The sequence below is a fragment of the Rhipicephalus sanguineus genome, chromosome 1, assembly GCF_013339695.2.
Source record: "Rhipicephalus sanguineus isolate Rsan-2018 chromosome 1, BIME_Rsan_1.4, whole genome shotgun sequence".
Lineage (NCBI taxonomy): Eukaryota > Metazoa > Arthropoda > Arachnida > Ixodida > Ixodidae > Rhipicephalus > Rhipicephalus sanguineus.
This window is the reverse complement of record NC_051176.1, coordinates 92,981,965-93,001,346: the sequence shown is the minus strand read 5'-3', so window position 1 is coordinate 93,001,346 and position 19,382 is coordinate 92,981,965. Positions and strand designations below refer to the sequence as shown.

Sequence of the window (19,382 nt, the reverse complement as noted above, 5' to 3'; positions counted from 1 at the left end):
GCTTTCTATATAACTTTGCTGGAAAATATGTGTTGTTTTGACGAGTTTTATTAAAGTAATGCCAAAACTGAACTATTCTTCTTTTACAGTCGCTGGGCAGAACGGCAAGTATTATTGGACTTGCTTAAAATGAATACTCCACTATTTTCAACAATAGTCGCGCAAAAGTAGAGCAAGGATCAAATGAGTAGCTTAAAATACTTGTGGAGTCGCCTGATGCTTCGGTGTGGGTCCCTTGACCCCCCTAGGAGCGTTACCGGCTAGAGTCGGCTGACTCCCTATAAGTGGTAACGTGATACTCCCGATGAGAGTCTTTGCACTCTTCCTAGAGGGTCAGGGGACTCTCCTAGAGCGAGCCGACCCTGACCCACCAAGAGAGTCACCGTGACTATTTAAAGAGAGTCGTATACGTGGCAAGTCAGAACTCTCCGAAAAGAGTCACGCATACTCTTTTTTTTCTTAGAGTGCGGACCGCCGCAGTTCTGTGTGAGTGAATACAATACCCGTGTGTATTATTTATACAGGGTGTTTTTTAGACAATACAAATTTTTGATAAAAATTCTGTGACATTCAGAAGCTGTCATTTTCGCACAAGAAATCTATGTCGAGGCGGAAATACTTTGCCGCAACTAAAATGACACTGACGCGACTGATTAGCAAACACTTGTTAATTAACTTTTTAATTATTCACTTCAGGGAAGGTATTTATATTAGAAAGTTGTAGTGCGTGCCAATTTATGGCATACCTATTTTTTTGAAATCACAAACGTTGCACGTTATTCGAGGTACTATTCATCAGCGAATTTCAAGGCCGATATCAAAAATGATGGCACCCGGCGCGCAGGATACGCGGCCTCTGTTACGTAAGACCGGAAGTACGCGTGACGAGGAAGTGACGAAATTTGAATGAAGGTGCGTCAAAGCAGAATGTGGTCAGGAAAATCGGCAAGAGTTCTGGAATGCACAAGTAGAGAGCTTATTCTTTGGGTGCGATGTGTAGGGCTTGTCTCTTTCTTTCTTAAACTGTGAAGAGGCGGGAGAAACTATTTCGCCTCTCTGCAAGAAGCGCCGCAGTTGCTGGCCCCGAGTTTTACGCTTTACAGAGAGAATGAAAAGGCTGATATTTCGGTTTTCTTGTGCACAGCTCGACAGAAACGTATAAGCACCAAACACCGCACGCAAGGGTAAGGCGATCCGCTGGCGCAAGCGATATGACTTGCCCCTTTTCACGGAAAGAAACGACGACGACGCGCCTTTATTCGAATTTCGTCACCCCGTGTCACCGGTAGTTCCGGTCTGACGCAAAACAGTGGGCACGCTTCGAGCGCGCTGGGCGCGATCAGTTTCGATATCGCCCTTAAAATTCTATGATGAATATCTCGAATTACGTGCAACTTTTGTGATTTCTAAAAAAAAAGTGGGTATGTCATAGGTTGTCATGCACTACAACTTTTTAATATAAGCAACTGTCTTCAAGTGAATAATTAAAAAAGTTAATTAACGGGCTTTTCTTAATCAGTCGCAAGAGTGTCATTTCATCTGGGGCAAAGTATTTTCACTAGACGTAGAGATCGTGTGCGAAAACGACAGAAGCCTTACTCTCACAGGATTTTTTAAAAATCTGTATTGTGTAAAAGAACACCCTGTATAAAGGAGTGTGTAGAACCTACCATGGTTATAATCTATCCGTAAACAAGCAGAACTTTTGGTTGGGCTAGTTGGTGTATGTTAACGGGAGGAATGAGGCGCCAACGAGACAAACACAAGGAATGACACGGACGAGCGCCTACTGATAACTGATATCTGACAACTGTTTTCTTGGAATAAAGAATCAGTTGTCAATAGGCTTTCGTCTGTGTCACTTCTTGTGTTTGTCTCGTTGGCGCCTTATTCCTACCGTTAATCCGCAGGCCTTCTCTATACAGCGTGCTCCAAAATTATTTGGTGGTTTTGGCACATTAAATACCAAATTAATATTGACCTGAACCGCGTGTATTCTTTCGCAGTCATGTTTATTTTTCACGGCTGATCACTTATGGCTTTCATCAAAACAAACTCAATCCATTAAATGTTCCGGCGTACGTTGATTTGGCTTGATAATTCAACATCCCCAGCATATCATCGGCTCTCGCTCATTTCATATACAAAGCCTCAAATTTTGCGTAGTATGGCGATAAGCTTTACAATTTTTTGCTAAACATTACCACATCAAACACCGTTCACTCAGTACCATTGGTAACACTATTTTTGTACATGGACTGCCATGGTACTTACTCGATCGCTTATAACGAAAAATTCTCAGTTGTGAGAACAGCGCATGTTTCCTTCTGTCTCATTCCATTTTCCTTGTTTTCCTGCAACATTGGCGCTTTTTCACCACATATTACCACGGTCAACACTTCAACTCATGTCTGATAACATTCTTTCTTATCCAATGCCGTTGTACTTATTTGATCGTTGACGCTGACAATTTTCAGTTGTATTTGTTCCTCAGACACTGGGCGCAGCCTACTTCAGGGGATATGTGCGAGAACAGTGAACGCCTTTTTTCTTCCATTTCGTTTTCTCCGTTTTCCTCCATAACTTCGTTGTGTTCGCGTTGTTGCGCCATTGTGAGGAGCCATGCATCTACCCGAACTCAGCCTTATTCTTCACATTTTAAAAATTCCTGTTTGTAGTTATGAACCAGATCTCGCATATCAGTGTTTCCCATAAATAAGTAATTACTCTGCGCCATTAAGCTTAATCACTCAGTACGAACCATTGGCTTTCTTTTTCGTCTTGAAATAATGTTTCTAAGAAGAGGCGCACGAAGAAGAAGAAGAAGAAGAAGAAGAAGAAGAAGAAGAAGAAGAAGAAGAAGAAGAAGAAGAAAACCACCCTAGGAAGCAACGCGTCTATGCTCCCACAGAAGACCACAGATGAGCGCGATCAGAAAGAAACTTGTGATCGTCGGAGATGTTGAGGTCAGCGAGACGCGTAGTCTAAGCGTGTGCAGCGATGGTGAGCTTGCGGAGGACTCTGTGTCCACTGTTTTCGAAAACTACGTCAACACCACCGAGGTCAGGCTTGGCGTGGACTTGTGGGACACAGCGGGGCAGGAGGACTATGACCGGTGGCGACCTCCGTGGCACCGCGACAGAGACGTGGTCTTGGTGTGCTTCAGCATCGACTCGCGCAAGTTCCCGGACAACTCGGAGTCAGGGAGGCGTGAGGTGCGCCACTTCTGCCCCAGCATGTACGTCATGCTTGCATGGATGATGAATCCCCGCAACTTCTTGCTCACGCTACCCGATCCAGCCATGACGGAGCAGAAGTACGCTGCTCAACACGAATGACGTGCCTTGGGAGAAGAGAACAACGCCTACGGCTCACCTGGAGTCCTCTGCCAAGACCAAGGATGGTGTGGGGGAGATGTGCGACAGTGCAAAAACGGCAACCTTACACAGGTGTAGAGTCTGTAGAATGTTGAATTTATTCTGCGATATAAAATAAACTTCATCCAGTCACCGGTGAGAAGCAGATGGGGGCTGGAGGAGCTTCTCTCACTCCATTGTCCGAGTCAGATTATTTAACCTGTGCGATACCAACAACGCTAGGTGCGCTACCTTGCCCATTCAGGAAATTTAGGAAGGTTCGTAACATTGAAAGCAGCTGCAGAGTACTATAACGTCAACCAACAAGAGGTCACTCGCTACAGTTGCCCAGTGGCTGTGTCGTTGGGTTTGATTCCGTCAGGGCTGCCGCGGTTCAATGACACTGAATGCGACACCCTTGCGCATTGAAATTTAGTCACGTCGAACGCCACATGATTATAACTGCTCCGTAGACACCCTCTGCAATGTGCCTCAATATCAGATCGGTATTTGGCCACGTTAAAGGGGCCCTACAACACTTTTCCAAGTAATCATCGAATGCCACCATTAAAAGAGCCTATTGCTTCACGAATCCACTGCCGCAAAAATTTTCAGAATCCGTTGAGTACGGGCGGTGTTACGTTACTTGTCGCACGCTTCAAGCGCTTTCTCTCTCCTTTCGTACTCTTTTCTCCTTCTTTTTTTCCTTTGAACGCGCGGCTTTCAGTGCGACCGCTAGCGTGGGAGCGGGCAAGTGGCGGCATCCCGCGGTGGCCGCCTTTACTACGCCGTCGATCACTTCCGTCGATTGCTCCTCAAGCAGAGAGATTCACCGGGCGAAGGAGCATGAAGGCAGCCGGAGAGGACGGGGGGAGGGGGGGGGGTGCTGCGTCGCTCGAGGAGCAACCGCGAACTCCGATGATGAGGGCGCGGTCGCTAGCGCTGGCGCGCGCTATCTCGGGAGACATCAGAAAACGGCCCGCTTTCTTCGCGGGCCGTTTTCCCTTACACTAGCGATTTGTAGAATTACACTAGACTGGATAAAAAGAGTTGGTTGCTAGCCTTACTTCGATGACATTAATTTTTTTTGCTATCGCATTCATTGTTTCGCCCTCGCGACGAAACTGTGATTTTAGTACTTCAAATCAACCCCTCCTGTCCCCGTACCTGACGCCTCTGGTTGTCACCATCATCTTTATTGGTCTCGCCCATGTCCGTCGAAGGCCAGTGGCCTCTCCAGGTGATCTCCAATTGGGCCTGTCTTGCGCCGGCTGATTCCATTTTATGTCTGCAATTTTTTTTCAATGTTTCATCACACCAGCGTTTTCTCTGTAGTCTTCAACTATGCTGCCCTTTCATTGGCGCAAATTCTGTAGCGGTAATACACAACCGGTTATCTGCCCTACGCATTACATGCAGACACACTGGACCTGATTATGTACACTGTCAGGTGCCTGAAATAATTGTACAGTAGCTTTTCTCATGGTTTACACGCGCCAATATAAAACACTACCTGAAGATTTTATTGCACGTCGTCCTGAATTTGACTGAATAAAAAAGTACAGCTAGAAATATAAGAAAGCCTGTCGCCTTTTAAAACGCCACTAGACGATGCAAAAGCTCGCTTAAGGGTTGACGCAAGCTTGAGCATTTGCATACGTCTGCACTCTCTTGTCTCCATTATTCACACTCATCACTCTGCTTCTTCCTCGCTCTCATGTTCCCTACCCCGCCCTTTCTAACCCTCTATTGCAGAGCAGTAGGCCACAGTGAGATATAGCTTTGGCTCACAACTCTGCCTATGAATAAATATGGGATGTGTGGTGTAGTGGTTACGGCGCTCGGCTGCTGACCAGAAAGACGAGGGTTCGAACCCACCCGAGGCGGTCGCATTTCGATGGAGGCAAATTGCTAGAGGCCCGTATTCTTTGATTTAAGTGCACGTTAAAGATTCCCAGGTGGTTGAAATTCTCGGAGCCACCCACTATGGCGTGCCTCATAATCATACGGACAATAATGCCAAGGAAAGTATAGGGGACGTTATTAGTAGTAAATGTGAAGAAAGAAAAGTGGACGAAAAGATAGCTTGCCGTCGGCAGGGACCGGCGAGCTCCTAGGTTTAATTGGGCTCCTAGGTTTAAACACTCCCAGGCTTAAATGCACATATACACCCACCCCATAAAGTGGACGGGAGGACGTCCGCCGCCGTAGCTCAGTGGTAGAGCATCAGACACATTATTCGAAGGTGGCAGGCTCAGTCCCGGCCGGCGGCAAGTTATCTTTTCGGTCACTTTACTTTCTTTACATTTATATAATGATATCGGCGGTTTAGCGTCCGAAAACCACGATATGATTATGAGAGACGCCGTAGTGGAGGGCTCCTGAAATTTCGACCAGCCGGGGTTCTTTAACGAGCACCTAAATCTAAGTACACGGGCCTCAAACGTTTTCGCCCCCATCGAAAATGCAGCCGCCGCGGCCGGGATTTGATCCCGCGACCTTCGGGTCAGCAGTCGAGCCCCATAACCACTAGACCACCGTGGCGGGTCTTTCTTTACATTTATATCCTAATTACTACAAACACCCCCTGTATTTTCCTTGGCATTGTTGTGTGTTAGTCCCCAATAATATTGTGTCTAACAAAGAAAAACGAGCCCTTAAATTAATCTTGCTTCCTAAAATTATTATTAATTATTTGAGATGTGCTTGCGCTGGTATTGGGCACCGAATTACTGCCGGATGAGTCTGGCAGTAATAGTCGCCCATGTTTCCAGTAGCGAGCATCTGCTTGCATGATGAATATATTATGATATTAGCGTCTTAATATTCTGCTATAGTTAGAAACTGTTTTTGAAAAGAATGTGAAGCGCTCTTTACTAACTGCACAAACGATGATCTAGAAAGAAGTAGCCGATTCGTGTGTGTAGTCTCTGCGGTTAGTGCGCACAACCTTGAGCGGCTTATAGCGCACAGTACCACGCGGAACTCCTCGTGTTTTACGTCTACTATATGACGAATGACGTCTACTATGGCTGTGTTCCAATTCTGGACAGCATTATAGACAGTCTACGCTGACAGCTTAGAAGACAGCATCGAGCTCATGTTGTCCGAGAAATGGAACGCGTCTAGAAGACGTCTACGCGACGTGATGCCACCTCGCGTTGAGAAGAGAAAGCTAAGAAAAACAAACGTAAATGTTCTTTCTTTAGCCTCTTTCGTGTTCAAACCTATGAAAAAATTAACGTAGCTTACATTGAGCGCCTGGAAAAGCGCCTACGCGTGTACAGACGACCATACCGGTGAGATCCGAGCTACGCGAGCATATCGCTGAGCCGCCATCTTGTTTGGACAGCAATGTAGCCCGCATCGTTTTTGTCTCCGATGCTGTCTTCTCGAAGCTGTCTATTTTGCCGGCTACGTGAGAATTGGAATGGGACTTAAGATGGCCGCTGTCCACTTAGCTGTCTATTTAGCCGTCTAGGGTGAGTATTGGAACACACCCATTATGACGAATTTTGTGGCCTCCACAACCTCGCACACACCATTCTTCGTCTTGGCCATGTGGTCTTGGCAGAGCGCTCCAGGTGAGCCGTGGAAATCGGTGTCCTTCCCCATGGTACGTCTATCCACAGGCGCCACGTGCTTCTGCTTCATCATGGTATGATCTGGGATGTGAGCAGGTCGCTGCGAACATCCCCCTTTCCCTCAAGGACAGGCTGGCGTAGAAGTGGCGCACTTCCGGCCTCCCCTGGTCCGTCATGCTCTTCAAGAACTCGGATGAGTTGATGTTGAAGCTCATCGAGATAGCGTCTCTGTGCAGGTACGACGGAGGCTACAGCCGGTCATACACCTTTCCCGATGTGTCCCACAAGGCCCCGCCAGCCCTGACCTCGACGGTGGCGACGTAGTTCTCAAACACAGCAGCACTGTAGCCAAACATGCTTCCAGAAGTGGGCCATGGCTGAAGATGTTGTCGGAGACGGAGAGTCTCCGACAACAACTAGATTTTTTTTGTGATGGCAGCCATGTGTAGCGTTTCTTCTAAGCACTGCCCAAAAAGCGCTGCGTCTTGCGCGGTGTCCTTCTTCTTGATGTTTTGCAAACCTTGATCCGACTTCTATTCCAAAAGGATTCTCGGCGCTACAGCACACTCTCAACATTCCGAAGTAGCCCCTTTGCTATGAAAAACACCGTCATGTTGTATTCGGGGTCATTTTTATACACTTCATTTTTTTACGAAAAGATAAAGACAGGCGATCTGAGGTATATTCACAGCTAGGGGATTTCTGAGGCAAGGATACTGGCAGAGAACGAAGTTACAGAGGGACAGGGTAACCATTAGCTTATTCAACCTGTACTCGGTGCCATCGGCGCCACCTCTGTTCAGTGTGCAGGAAGGTAATGAGGAACTTAGCAACTCATTTAAACATCAATGACTATTGTACATCGAGACTCATCTAAAGTTTGTGCAGTAGTTAGGGCATTCACTTTCTTCCCGAGGGTGCAATGGCGCGATCTCCTATGAACACACTGTAAATATCGCAAATGCATACTTGGGTGGCCATTGCCCGTACTACACACACACACACACACACACACACACACACACACACACACACACACACACACACACACACACACACACACACACACACACACACACAGAGAGAGAGAGAGCGTCGTTCTTCTTGGAAGTAATTTTTGAAGTTGTAGCCAAACAAATAATTATAGGGAACTGTAGCAAAAACATCACTACTGATTGGTAGGACTGCGGTGCGCACAAAAAGCACAACTATTATGATATATCCCGAAAAAGTTCAAATGTTGAGCCGAATCAATTCCTGTAGAAAGCGTTATGATATTTCCTGGAGAGCGATGAGTGGCTAGGCTAAAAAAGCAAAATAATATCTGGTGCAAGCACACGCACACACAAATACATGTCATATTCACTACGTTTTTTTCTTTCTTTTTTCGTTGGCATGACGTGCATTGTATGATTCCATTGGCTTGCGGTAAATCAAGCGTGAACCTATATATATCCTCAGTTTGTGAACAGACGTTTGCAGTAAGGGTAGTAACACTGTAACTCCAGTGTTCTCTCACCCGTAGTTACGCGCTGCAATTCTTTCCTGACATATATTCATGAGCTAACAACCCCAGCATGCCGCACTCGCTTTCCTTTTGTTTTTGTTGGCACGCGTTCTCGCTTTAATTATTGTCACTAATTTTGCGAAAGTTGTTTCTGCCACTTCCCCTCTGTACTTCTGTTTCACTTGGAAATATCACTTGCCAGAACGGCTCGTGAGGGTTTGTCGGTTCTTCGGGAAAGTGTCGCAGCACATTCTGGATGATTGGCTATGATTTGGATCATACAAGGGTTGGAACAAAAGAAAAGGTAAGATAAATTGAAACGCAATTGTAAAAGAAAGAAACGTTACACCGTAAGCAGAACCTTGGTTCGGGCTTGTTCGTGCTGCGTCATATTCGAAGAGGTTGGCGAGGCAAACTATACGAGGCAGGAAGGACGCCCATAATGTTGTTTCTGTCGTTTCTCCTCGAATAGCTTTTGCCACGAATTTCATCTGATATGCTGTACGATATATGCCTGCTGCGATAATTTATAGGACCTTGCAAACAAATTTCGTCAACTTAAAATGCAAAGTACATTTTTTGTGCATGTAATTATTCTTGAATGTCGCATAAAATTACAGATGGCGTGAAAAACGCTCCTGTGGTTAAAACTCGTGATTTATAACACATTATGTATTTGCTTCGCACATGCGCTATTGTCACCTCGTTTCGTCAAACAGTACACACAGATCTTTAGGTAATCTAGTTACGCTGCAGAAGCAAGCCTTACGGGCTTTTCTGACCTACCCTACAAGGGACATACGCGTGATCTATTTTCGAAAAATTACACCATCTCCTGCTAAAGGGAACCATGTGTGGATGTGAAGCAGCGGGGAGATGGTTAGCTTGAGCGGGGCATGGTGTAATTTTTTTTTTCTTGCGTTCTCGAGCCTGTGCCTTTCTCTGGCGTAGAATCAGAATTGTGTTCCAGTCTCCATCCAGCTCCCGCTGCGTGGAACTGCCGGCGTCCGAGGTATTCGACTCCCGCAATGTCGCAATATCATGTGCGTCTGCCTCACTGCAGTCCATGCCATCGGTGTCGTCGTGGGATCCTTCAGCGAGGGAAGGAGAGCACGAGCGTCTAGAGCCACAGAAGCAGAGGCGGCCATCGGCCGCTCGTGCCACGTCAAGACGCCGGAGGCGTCGCTGCTGCTTACTCGTCGCAGGAGAGAATGAGGCACGCGAGAGGAGGAGTGAGGGGGGGAGGGGAGAGGAGAGGGGGTGTATGGAGAGGAGGTGTGTGGAGAGGGCTTACGCATGCGCAGCATGGGTGGTTACCCCGCACGCCAGATTGAACTCCGCCTTAAAGGGGCCCTGCAACACCCTTCTGAGTTATATTGGAATAGTCTCATTATTGACGTATGACTCTTCACGAGTCATATGCCGCAAAAATTTTTCGAATCCGTCAAGTCTAAGTGGTGCTACCATATTATAGAAATCACGTTCCGCAGCTCTCTCCCTCTGCTCGACGCCGTTAGCGCGCGGAAAGCTGCGCGGGGCGTGGAGGGAGGGCGCGCGAAGGTGCGAGGAGGTGTCCAAGAGTTACGTCAGCGCCGGCGGAATTTTTTTTCTTCATTTTTTCTCTCTGGCGCCTGCGCGCAACCACGTGGTCTGTGGCGCCACTTCCGGTCGGCTTGCGCGGTCCTCGTCGAGCGGAGCCCATCGCACCGTGTATCTCGCGTGCTTGAAAACTGCGAGTCAGTTTGGTAATGTTGGGTGTGCACCTCGAACTGCCGTAGTGTTTTCATCGCTCTGCCAACGATGGACGCAAACCTGCGTGCGCGTTTGGAAGGAATGACAGCTGAGATGGGTTTCGACCCACACTCCGCTACACCGCCTCGTCGCACTGCTCGCGCTTGAATCGTATTCGCAACTTTCACGGCCTATAGGTGGCGCGACTGTACATCCAACATGGCGGTCGTTGAGATTATCGGCCCGCTGCAGACGATTTAGCAACGTACTTGTTTGGCGAAGAGTTCAGTTCTTTGCGCTTCGGCTGCACTCCGATTTATGTTGTAGTGAAAGCAGGGTTGCGGTGACATATTATAATAAGTAAAGGAATGTCGGGTACGCGATTGGAACCTCATTAGGAAGGTAAATATGCACACAATTGTAAATAAAGCAAGCACACTAGTCGTGTTCCTTGCGGCGCTTAATCGCGCGTTGCAACCCCCGCTGTGCTGTTAGCACGATATGGTAGTAGGAGACTCAGTAAAGAGGTCTCAGTAATATCAGAGACATTCTCGGAGACATCCTTTATCTCATTTCTGCTTGCATTGCATTCTGCCGCGTAGCTAGCTCAGCTCCCTCAAAGCACGAAGTAATGTAAGTAAACGAAAAAAAAAAAAGATGCGTTGCCCTTCGAGACCGAAGCACAAGAACCACTTGAGGCATGTGCAATTATCCGAAATACGATTTTATTGTGCTTTCTTGGTAAAAAAAGAGAAAAAATAAACAGCGGAATGCCACAATAGGTCGACAAGCAGCGAATGAAACCAGCACAAAACGCAATTTTCACGTTTAAGATGTGACGTTCCTGTTATCATCTTACGCTTTCGGTGTTTATGAGAAGTGCAATAAGTAACGTCGTACGGGACAGGGACGAAAAAACAGCGCCATCAGCAAGTAATACCGAACAAAAAGAGCTGGAGATGTGAAGGTCACGGAGGCACTTTGCAGCCCCTTCAGACGTGGAATGGTGCGATAGCGGACTTTTCATTATGTTCTAGAGGCGCAACGCATTCCTTATCAGTTCTGGTACTGTCTGCACAGCGACTGTGTCGAGCGGAGGAACGAAGCGCGAGAAAGGTGATATGAGGTAGTAGACATATACTCAAACACAAAATGGGATTCTACATACATTCATGGGCCTTGATTATTTGCTTGCGAAGTTTAACCCGCTTAACCACTCACGGGTTTTCGAGGCGCTAATCTGAAGGGGAGGCTTTTGCTTTGCCTCCCGCTGTTCGCTGTGAGCACCGAGGCCCGTAGTAAAATCAGTTGCCTTTTTCTTTTATTTTCCGTTCACATTGAGGAACCGAAAGTGTCACATATCGAGACCGTGCACACCGTCGCAAAACGACTAAAAACGAGACAAAACAAGTGGCAACATTCGCTGACTCAAGCGGGTCCAACATTTCAATAATCTCAACAGAGCTTCCGGCGGCCACCACTCGGCGGCGCCACGGTACCTGGAAGTTGCGAATTCAAAGCGGCAAAGCTGCGTGCACCCTTCTCCCAGTGGCGGTACTGGATTGACAGCATTTAAGCCGGTGGGTGGGCACTTCGATGCTGTTTGCTCTTCGAATGCGGGCGCACAGCGAGTGCTGGCTGACAACAAAGAACTAAAGACTAGAAGAAAGGATCGTGGGGCATCGGGCCAGTGCGGACCCATCCCCCGGCTGTCGTGAAAATGCGAGTCTGCTTGGTTGCTGTGTCGCGGTTTCTCGGGAACGTGAGACTACGGGGAGGATACGCCGAGGTACGGCTCGATGATATACTGAACAGACAGCGAACGGGACTCTGGCCATACAGCGAACACAGGTATCCTAAACTAGCCGGCGCCAGCATTGTTATCTGAGAAATGCAGCACCCCTGCCTCGGTCGGTCGTGAGAACGTGCCGACGATGCAGTTTCCAGCTGACGAGGCAACACTCGAACGGCTGCCACTCTCAACGGCAACCGGCGATGGTCAAAAGCACAGAAATATTCACGATTTCGGCACTGCGCATGGTGAAGAAAACGCAACCACGCAACTACAAGGAGACGAGCTGTCGTTGAGACCGGAAGTGCTAATATTAATGTTTGTTCGGTGTTTTTAAGGCATATCACAATATAAACATACATATTATCTACTTATTGAACTCAAAATTGACAACGAAGGTAATAATGAGGGTGTTAGCGTGATTATAACATCAGCCAATGGTGGAACTGCCGACAATCGCGTCATATATTGCGGACTAATACATCATTTGTCGAGAGAAGAGGGAGCGATTTTCAGCTGATTTTGAGAATTTATTGTAAATTCCAGGCCGCTCGCTTCGCTATAATATTTGGCTCACGTGTTCGCGGGAGCCTCGACTACGGATTGGCGGCGCTTTTTGACCATGCTCAAAAAGTGTTGCAGGGCCCACTTTAAGATGCTTCGCATCTAATATAAAATTATCCGAGTTCACCACCTACACGAGTATCCGCTTACGAGTTTTTCCAAACGCGAAACGATTGGGGGTACCACTCATATCAGGAACATTGAGGACTTGAAAACCAACAAATCGTCTCGCGTAAACCGGTACACTGAACATTGGGCATTTCCGCGTCCACGCACAAGCTGCGGTCTTCAAACGCTTTCTTATTGTCTTCCCTCAACGCTAAATAAATATAAACTATATGATGAAAACATACGTTTTGTTCCTAAAAAACCCATTACTCCAACTGCTATTGTGAGTGTGACCTTATGTGTCTTTGGAAAGATATTTCCTCCGCCATTTCAAATCGCTAAATTCCCATTTTCTTGTTTTCGTTCGCTGTATGTATTTCTTTTTTTTAAATGTTGGTATAAGTGTATGTATTGACTATGGACCATCCTTGCCATGTTACTGCTTCTGTTTTCTAGGGCAGGTGGGACTAGTCAAGCTGTCATTATGCAGCTTTCATCCTACCGACCTTGTTGTTTATATATGTTTATTATGCATGTTGTATACTTATTTCGGACGTTTCTTACACTAGAGTCACGCGAGTAAACAGCGTAAATCAAACGCAAAGCGAAATGCTCTACTCTTTCGGTTTTAATAAAATATTGTTGTCAAGGTGCTCAAAAAAAGTAAAAAAAAGGGTTGTTGTGCCCTAGGTTCGTTGGTCGGTGCCTTGTACGTGGCGTGATTTCTCAAACCCACTGCGAGGGATTATACATAAGTCAGGCGGCAGTGTGTTCGCTGTTTGGTTCCTCAGTACTTATAGGGGACTCCGTGCAAGAGTTCTTCCTCCCCGTGTTCTCGTGTTACCAATTGCAGTTATGTGTGTTCTCAAAACAGCCCATCTTTATTCTCTATTAAAGAACCCTAACTGTTAAAAAAATGTTGTTGGCCTGATATGTCAACTTCACGACCATATCCCTAGAGTTTGTATCGCTCAAGGTTGCACGGCGGGCTCGCTGGTGTTTCATAGCATCCAGAGGTATAGCGCATTCAAGACGGGACGAAGCGAAGGAGACACATACACAGCGCTAACTTTCAACAAATGACTTTCAACAAATGTGCTCAACAAAACATGCGCTGTTTGTTGAACGTTAGCGCTTTGTATGCGTGTTGCGTGTCTTTAGCTTCATCCCTTCTTGGATGCGCTACACCTTTGGATGCTTTGTATCGCTCGTTGTCTTAAAATAGCAAGCTTGCCTTAAATTTTTCTTAGTATGCCGCTATAGTTTTGACGCTCTTTTTCCACATATTACCACATTCAACATTGTCATGTAGTATTGATAGTATGGGTTTTTGTCCGATGCCGCTGCACTTACTCGATCTGTTATAACTAAAAATTCTCAGTTTATAAAACAGCACGTTTTGTTGTTTCATTCTGTTTTATTATTTCTTTTTCCTCTCCAACTTCGTTCTCTTCGAGCAATCGCGCCACTGATAGCAGCAATAAATCCACAAAAATAACATTACTTTTCACTCTTTAAAAATTCCTGTTTGCAAAAATAAACCGGACCACGCATAACAGTTTCTACAGGTATAAATGAGTAAATACTATAGAACGTTGAGCTAAAGAGCTCAGTATGAACCATCGGCTTTCTCATGATGAAGGGTTGCCTAGAAGAAGCATACGATGAAGAAGAAGAAAACAGTCATGGAAGCAACGCGTTTCTTCCATGCTAGTTTATATTGGCTTATTTTAAGTACAAATTCCAACCGTTGTTACATCCGTCAAGCATCACCCCTGATAGACTGACTGTGTGCTCTGCAGAATTTTCAAGTATTAGCTTAGTTTTTTTATCTATTTAAGTAAAAAATTACAACGTTTATCTTTAGCCTCAAGTATTTACCTTAAAATCCTGCCGCCCGGTTCTTGGCCCATCCCCCTTTGCGGGTAAGCGCCACTATTAAGAGGTCATCATTATCATCATCATCTTACTCCGCAGGAGGACCACAGATGACCGCGATCCGAAAAAAGCTGGTCATCGTCGGCGATGGTGAGGGCAGCGAGATACGTCCTCTAAACGTCTTCGGTGGTGGCGAGCTTCCGGATGCCCCTGTGCCTGCCGTGTTGGAGAACTATGTCGCCGCCATCGAAGTCAGGGCTAAGGTGGCCTTATGGGACACAGCGGGGCAGGAGGACTATGAACGGTTGCGGCCAATTTTAACATTATGATGTTTCGGTAGAGGCTGATCTTTCGGATCCTCAGTTAGTTCATTTGAAGAAAAACCTACCGTTCTATGCCCAAAAGCTGGCAGCATAAGTACGGATGTCGCAAGTTTTGACTGAGACGATGGCACAAGCATTACTGCTCACCTTTCACTATGTTTAGATAGCTCCAGCGTTACGAATGACGTCAGTGCAATGTGGGCTCAATTTAAAGGTGTCGTATGTCACTGCGTGAACAGGTTTGTGCCAATTCATTGCCAGGACTTGGGGACGTCTGTACGTGGCACCATCTTTTGGTGGCAGCAACGGCGTCCTGCCATAACTGAATGAGAAATTGCGCAAAAAGTCAGCTCTTGAAAAAAGCAAGTTATCAAAAACGACTCTGGTTTCTATACAGCAGTGACCTGCCGCAACATTTTTGTGAAATTGCGGTATCAAACTACAAAAAGCCGGCAGATCCCCTGCATTGTGGGAATCGATGTAATGCGAAGCAGCCAGCAAAGAGCTGCATACATCGTCTTGTATGTAAATGAGGAAAATGCGTGTCATGGTTTTCATGTTAACTCCTATTTATGTTCGTCACACAGTAACGTCGCGCAATACCATTTTCGGGGTAGATCAAGCTAGCGAAACGGCCGCCAGTTAACTCGTGTTATTTATGTTCGTCACACAGTCACGTCGCAAGGTACCAATTTCGGTGTATATCAAGCTAGCGAACGGCCGCCAGCGCACCATGAGCGTGGCACGTACGTCATGCTGTACATGACATGCGTGTGATGATTTTCATGTTAACTCGTGTTATTTATGTTCGTCACACAGTCACGTCGTAAGATACCAATTTTGGTGTATATCAAGCTAGCAAACCTTGGCCGCCAGCGCACCATGAGCGTGACACGTAATTCAAGCTGTACATGACATGCGTGTCATGAATTATATGTTAACTCGTGTTTTTATGTTCGTCACACAGTCACGTCGCGCAATACCAATTTTGGGGTAGATCAAACTAGCGAAACGGCCGCCAGCGCCCCATGAGCATGGCACGTAAGTTATGCTGTACATGACATGCATATCATGATTTTCATGTTAACTCGGGTTATTTATATTCGTTACAGAGTCACGTCGCAAGATACCAGTTCTGGTGTATATAAAGCTAGCGAAACGGCCGCCAGCGCACCATGAGCGTGTCAAGTAAGTCATGCTGTACATAACATGCGTGTCATGATTTTCATGTTATGACTTGTCATTTATGTTCCTCATACAATCATGTTACGCCATACCAATTTTAGTGTGCATTCGATTAACCAAGCGACCAGGAGAGCACAAAGTTGTAGGCGGATAGATAGATAGATAGATAGATAGATAGATAGATAGATAGATAGATAGATAGATAGATAGATAGATAGATAGATAGATAGATAGATAGATAGATAGATAGATAGATAGATAGATAGATAGATAGATAGATAGATACGCTGAAAGTCGCAGAAGTTCGCTAAGAAATGCTTCGCATTTAAAAGTGTGGCTTCCCAGCACAATTTAACACACTGGGAAGCCAAGCGGTTTGTAGTGCGACACTAATTTTAACAGTATGTTCAAATAAGGCTCTGCTGTATAGAACCGGGAGTCGTTTTTGATAACTATCCTTTTCGTGAGATATTTTTTTTCATCGAATTCCCATTCAGTTAGGGCAGGCCACCGCTGTCATCGAGGAGAGATGGCGCTACGTGCACATGTCCCCAAATCCTGGTCATGCGAAAGAAGAAAAAATAAATAGAACCCATGGATCACACAAGAAATCACATTTAACACGGGAAATTAGCCGTGAAAGTACGGAGTTGAGAAGAGATTGCAATTAAAATTCGGCGCTAAGCACTGCATTGTGCACGAACAGGATTGCAGCTAAAACAACTTTTGATGATCTGACGTTGACTAATTTTATGAACAACGATCAGGCGCAGTTTTCGGCGCCATTTGTCACTGAGTAGCGAAGGTCCCAGGAACATTGTCGTTAATGTTGAACTTTTGTCGGACTCCTCTCGTATGAGAACTTGCTTTAATGATTTTAAATGCGAAGCATTTCTTAGCGAACCCCATGCACTTTGGGAGTTTCTATCTATCTATCTATCTATCTATCTATCTATCTATCTATCTATCTATCTATCTATCTATCTAGCCGCCTACGTCTGGGCGCTCTCCTGGTCGTCTCCATAACTTGTAATATACCAAAATTGGCACAGCAGGGGATCAGTGTATGACGAACACGATTCACTGGTCATGACATGAATAACGCAAAACACCTGTCGCGTACGTGATGAAACCCTTTCTCCCAGTCACGTGTGGCACATACCCGCATACCAGAGTTCATGTTATTCGGGTATGTGCCACAGCTAGGGGATACAAAATCTCAACCAAGACAGTAACCGCGAACACACACATTGACACGCAAGGAAATTCTGACATTGACGCAAGGAAATTCTCTGACAGCACGCTCCTCGCGCTCAGAGTCCGCGCTCTGTCCGAGAAGGGGACGACCCACTAGAGAGCGCCCGAGAGGGCGACCCATTACATAGACTTCCAACGCTTCGCTACAATAATAATAATTGTAGGGGCTTTCTGCCCCAGAACCACGATATGATTATGAGAGATGCCGTAGCGAGGGGCTGCAGAAATTTTGACAATCTGGTATTCTTTAACGTGCACCGAGATCGCACAGTACACGGGCATCTAGCATTTTGCCTCCATCGAAATCCGACTGCTGCGGTCGGGATCGAACCCGCGACCTTCGGGTCAGCAGCCGAGCATCGTAACCTCTACACCACCGAGGCGGACGCAAGGATAGTGAGGAAGCTGAAGACTGAAGACCCCTGGAAGACGCTCAACTACCATACACTCGTTGACGTCGTCCGTAACGTGGACCACGCCGTATAAGCAAAAACTGGGGTTAATGCTTCCTACAAGTAAACCTGCCGAGTGAACCAGACCTCTCAACATTACCGGTGACTTGAACATTGGTTTATCAAGACCCAACAACGCCTGTTCTTTATACTGCGCGAAAGAAGGCTTGAATATGGATAGGGCATCAAGAAATCTCGCTGCCATGTTCAAGACCGGAAGCATCATAGATCGTTTCATCGTAAGAGGCATCCAGGGTTTCCACCAGCTGTGCTATACCTCGCACTTCACTACACTTAGACCCCTCGTAGCCGCGATAACGAACGGATCCGATTAACAAGTCCGGTTCAGCTGCTGGTGCTCACTGATCACGGTGATGATGACCTTGATCAAGCAATGTCGAGAACCCCATCTACACATACACACGGGTTCGTGAAACGTGCGTGCTTTCTCCGTCATAGCGGACAAGTATAAGCATAGCAATAGTAACGCAACTATAACACCTGCAAGTGTGACTAACGTACGTGCAGTGCGTCTGCGCGTACCACTCGGCTGTGTGTATATCCAGGGAAACTTTCCTGAATGAAGCTTAGTTGCGAGTAACGGTTGTCGTGTGCATATGTGTTTCTTCTTTGTGCTCTTAGGATTCGCTCTATCCAGTATTGAAGAGTATAAGCACTACATGTCAGCTTACCGCATCTGGTGTTGGTCACACCGATGTTGCTGTTGGCATCGTTGCGCTACTGTAAACAACTGGTTATATAATACATATGCGACTCTTTAACATATGAGTGTTCGTATACCACTTCTACATTTCTTTAGCGCCATTCCGTAACGTTTCGCTCAATGTAAAAAATTACGCCAAGTCACCGTCCCGCGCATGCTTCGCATAACATCGATTCTCACGGTACGTGGGATCTGCCGATTTTTTTTTTCAACCCGTCTTTACTGATTCTTCTGCAGATGGTTTTCACATTTCGCGCTAGAATTCCCGTACATTTCACCAATGCCTGATATAAAGGTATCAAATGAAGACACTTTTCCTTCATATTAAACACAGGAAATCTCTGGGTTTAGACTGTATAGCGCAGACGTTTTTACGCAGGTATGGGGAATGACTGACTCGCTATCTCGAGATCATATTCAAGGCATCGCTAGCACAGAAACGGATGCCAGATGATTCGGTAGTTGCGAAAGTTGTCCCGCCGTTAGACAAATGTGGTGAAAAGCATAAAATTGAAAACTGTCGGCCTGCTTCATTAACGTGTATGCGCTGCAAGTTACATGAACTCGTATTTAAAAATTCATTCTATGGTTACCTTTAAGACAAGAAGGCTTTCTTTGATGACCAACACGGCTTTCAACGGAACATCTCCGCTGTCACACAGTTGGTAGGCACATTTAACGACCTTTCAACTGCACTGAATAAAAGGAAACAGATCGACGCTATATGTTATAGATTTGTCCGAGGCTTTCGACAGGGTGGTACATACCGAATACATAAGCTAATGGAAATGAATATAAATGATAAAGTTATTACGTGGATCTACTCATACCTTACAGGTTAGACAGACCACGTCAAAATAAACGATGGGAAATCTAATCTCTTGATAACATCAGGCGTACCACAGGGATCCGTCTTAGAAC

The 19,382-nt window shown here is 46.1% G+C and overlaps 1 protein-coding gene across 1 annotated transcript; it reads left to right on the top strand.

Moving 5' to 3' along the window:
* The first annotated feature begins 2,921 nt into the window (after positions 1 to 2,921).
* Positions 2,922 to 3,338, top strand: LOC119372462 (ras-like GTP-binding protein RHO). The gene has a single exon (XM_037642962.1). The coding sequence runs from the start codon at positions 2,922 to 2,924 to the stop codon at positions 3,336 to 3,338; it is 417 nt and encodes a 138-aa protein (XP_037498890.1).
* The last annotated feature ends 16,044 nt before the right edge of the window (positions 3,339 to 19,382 follow it).

Excerpts from the sequence above, each read along its gene's own strand:
- LOC119372462 (XM_037642962.1), top strand. The coding sequence starts at position 2,922 with ATGAGCGCGATCAGAAAGAAACTTGTGATCGTCGGAGATGTTGAGGTC.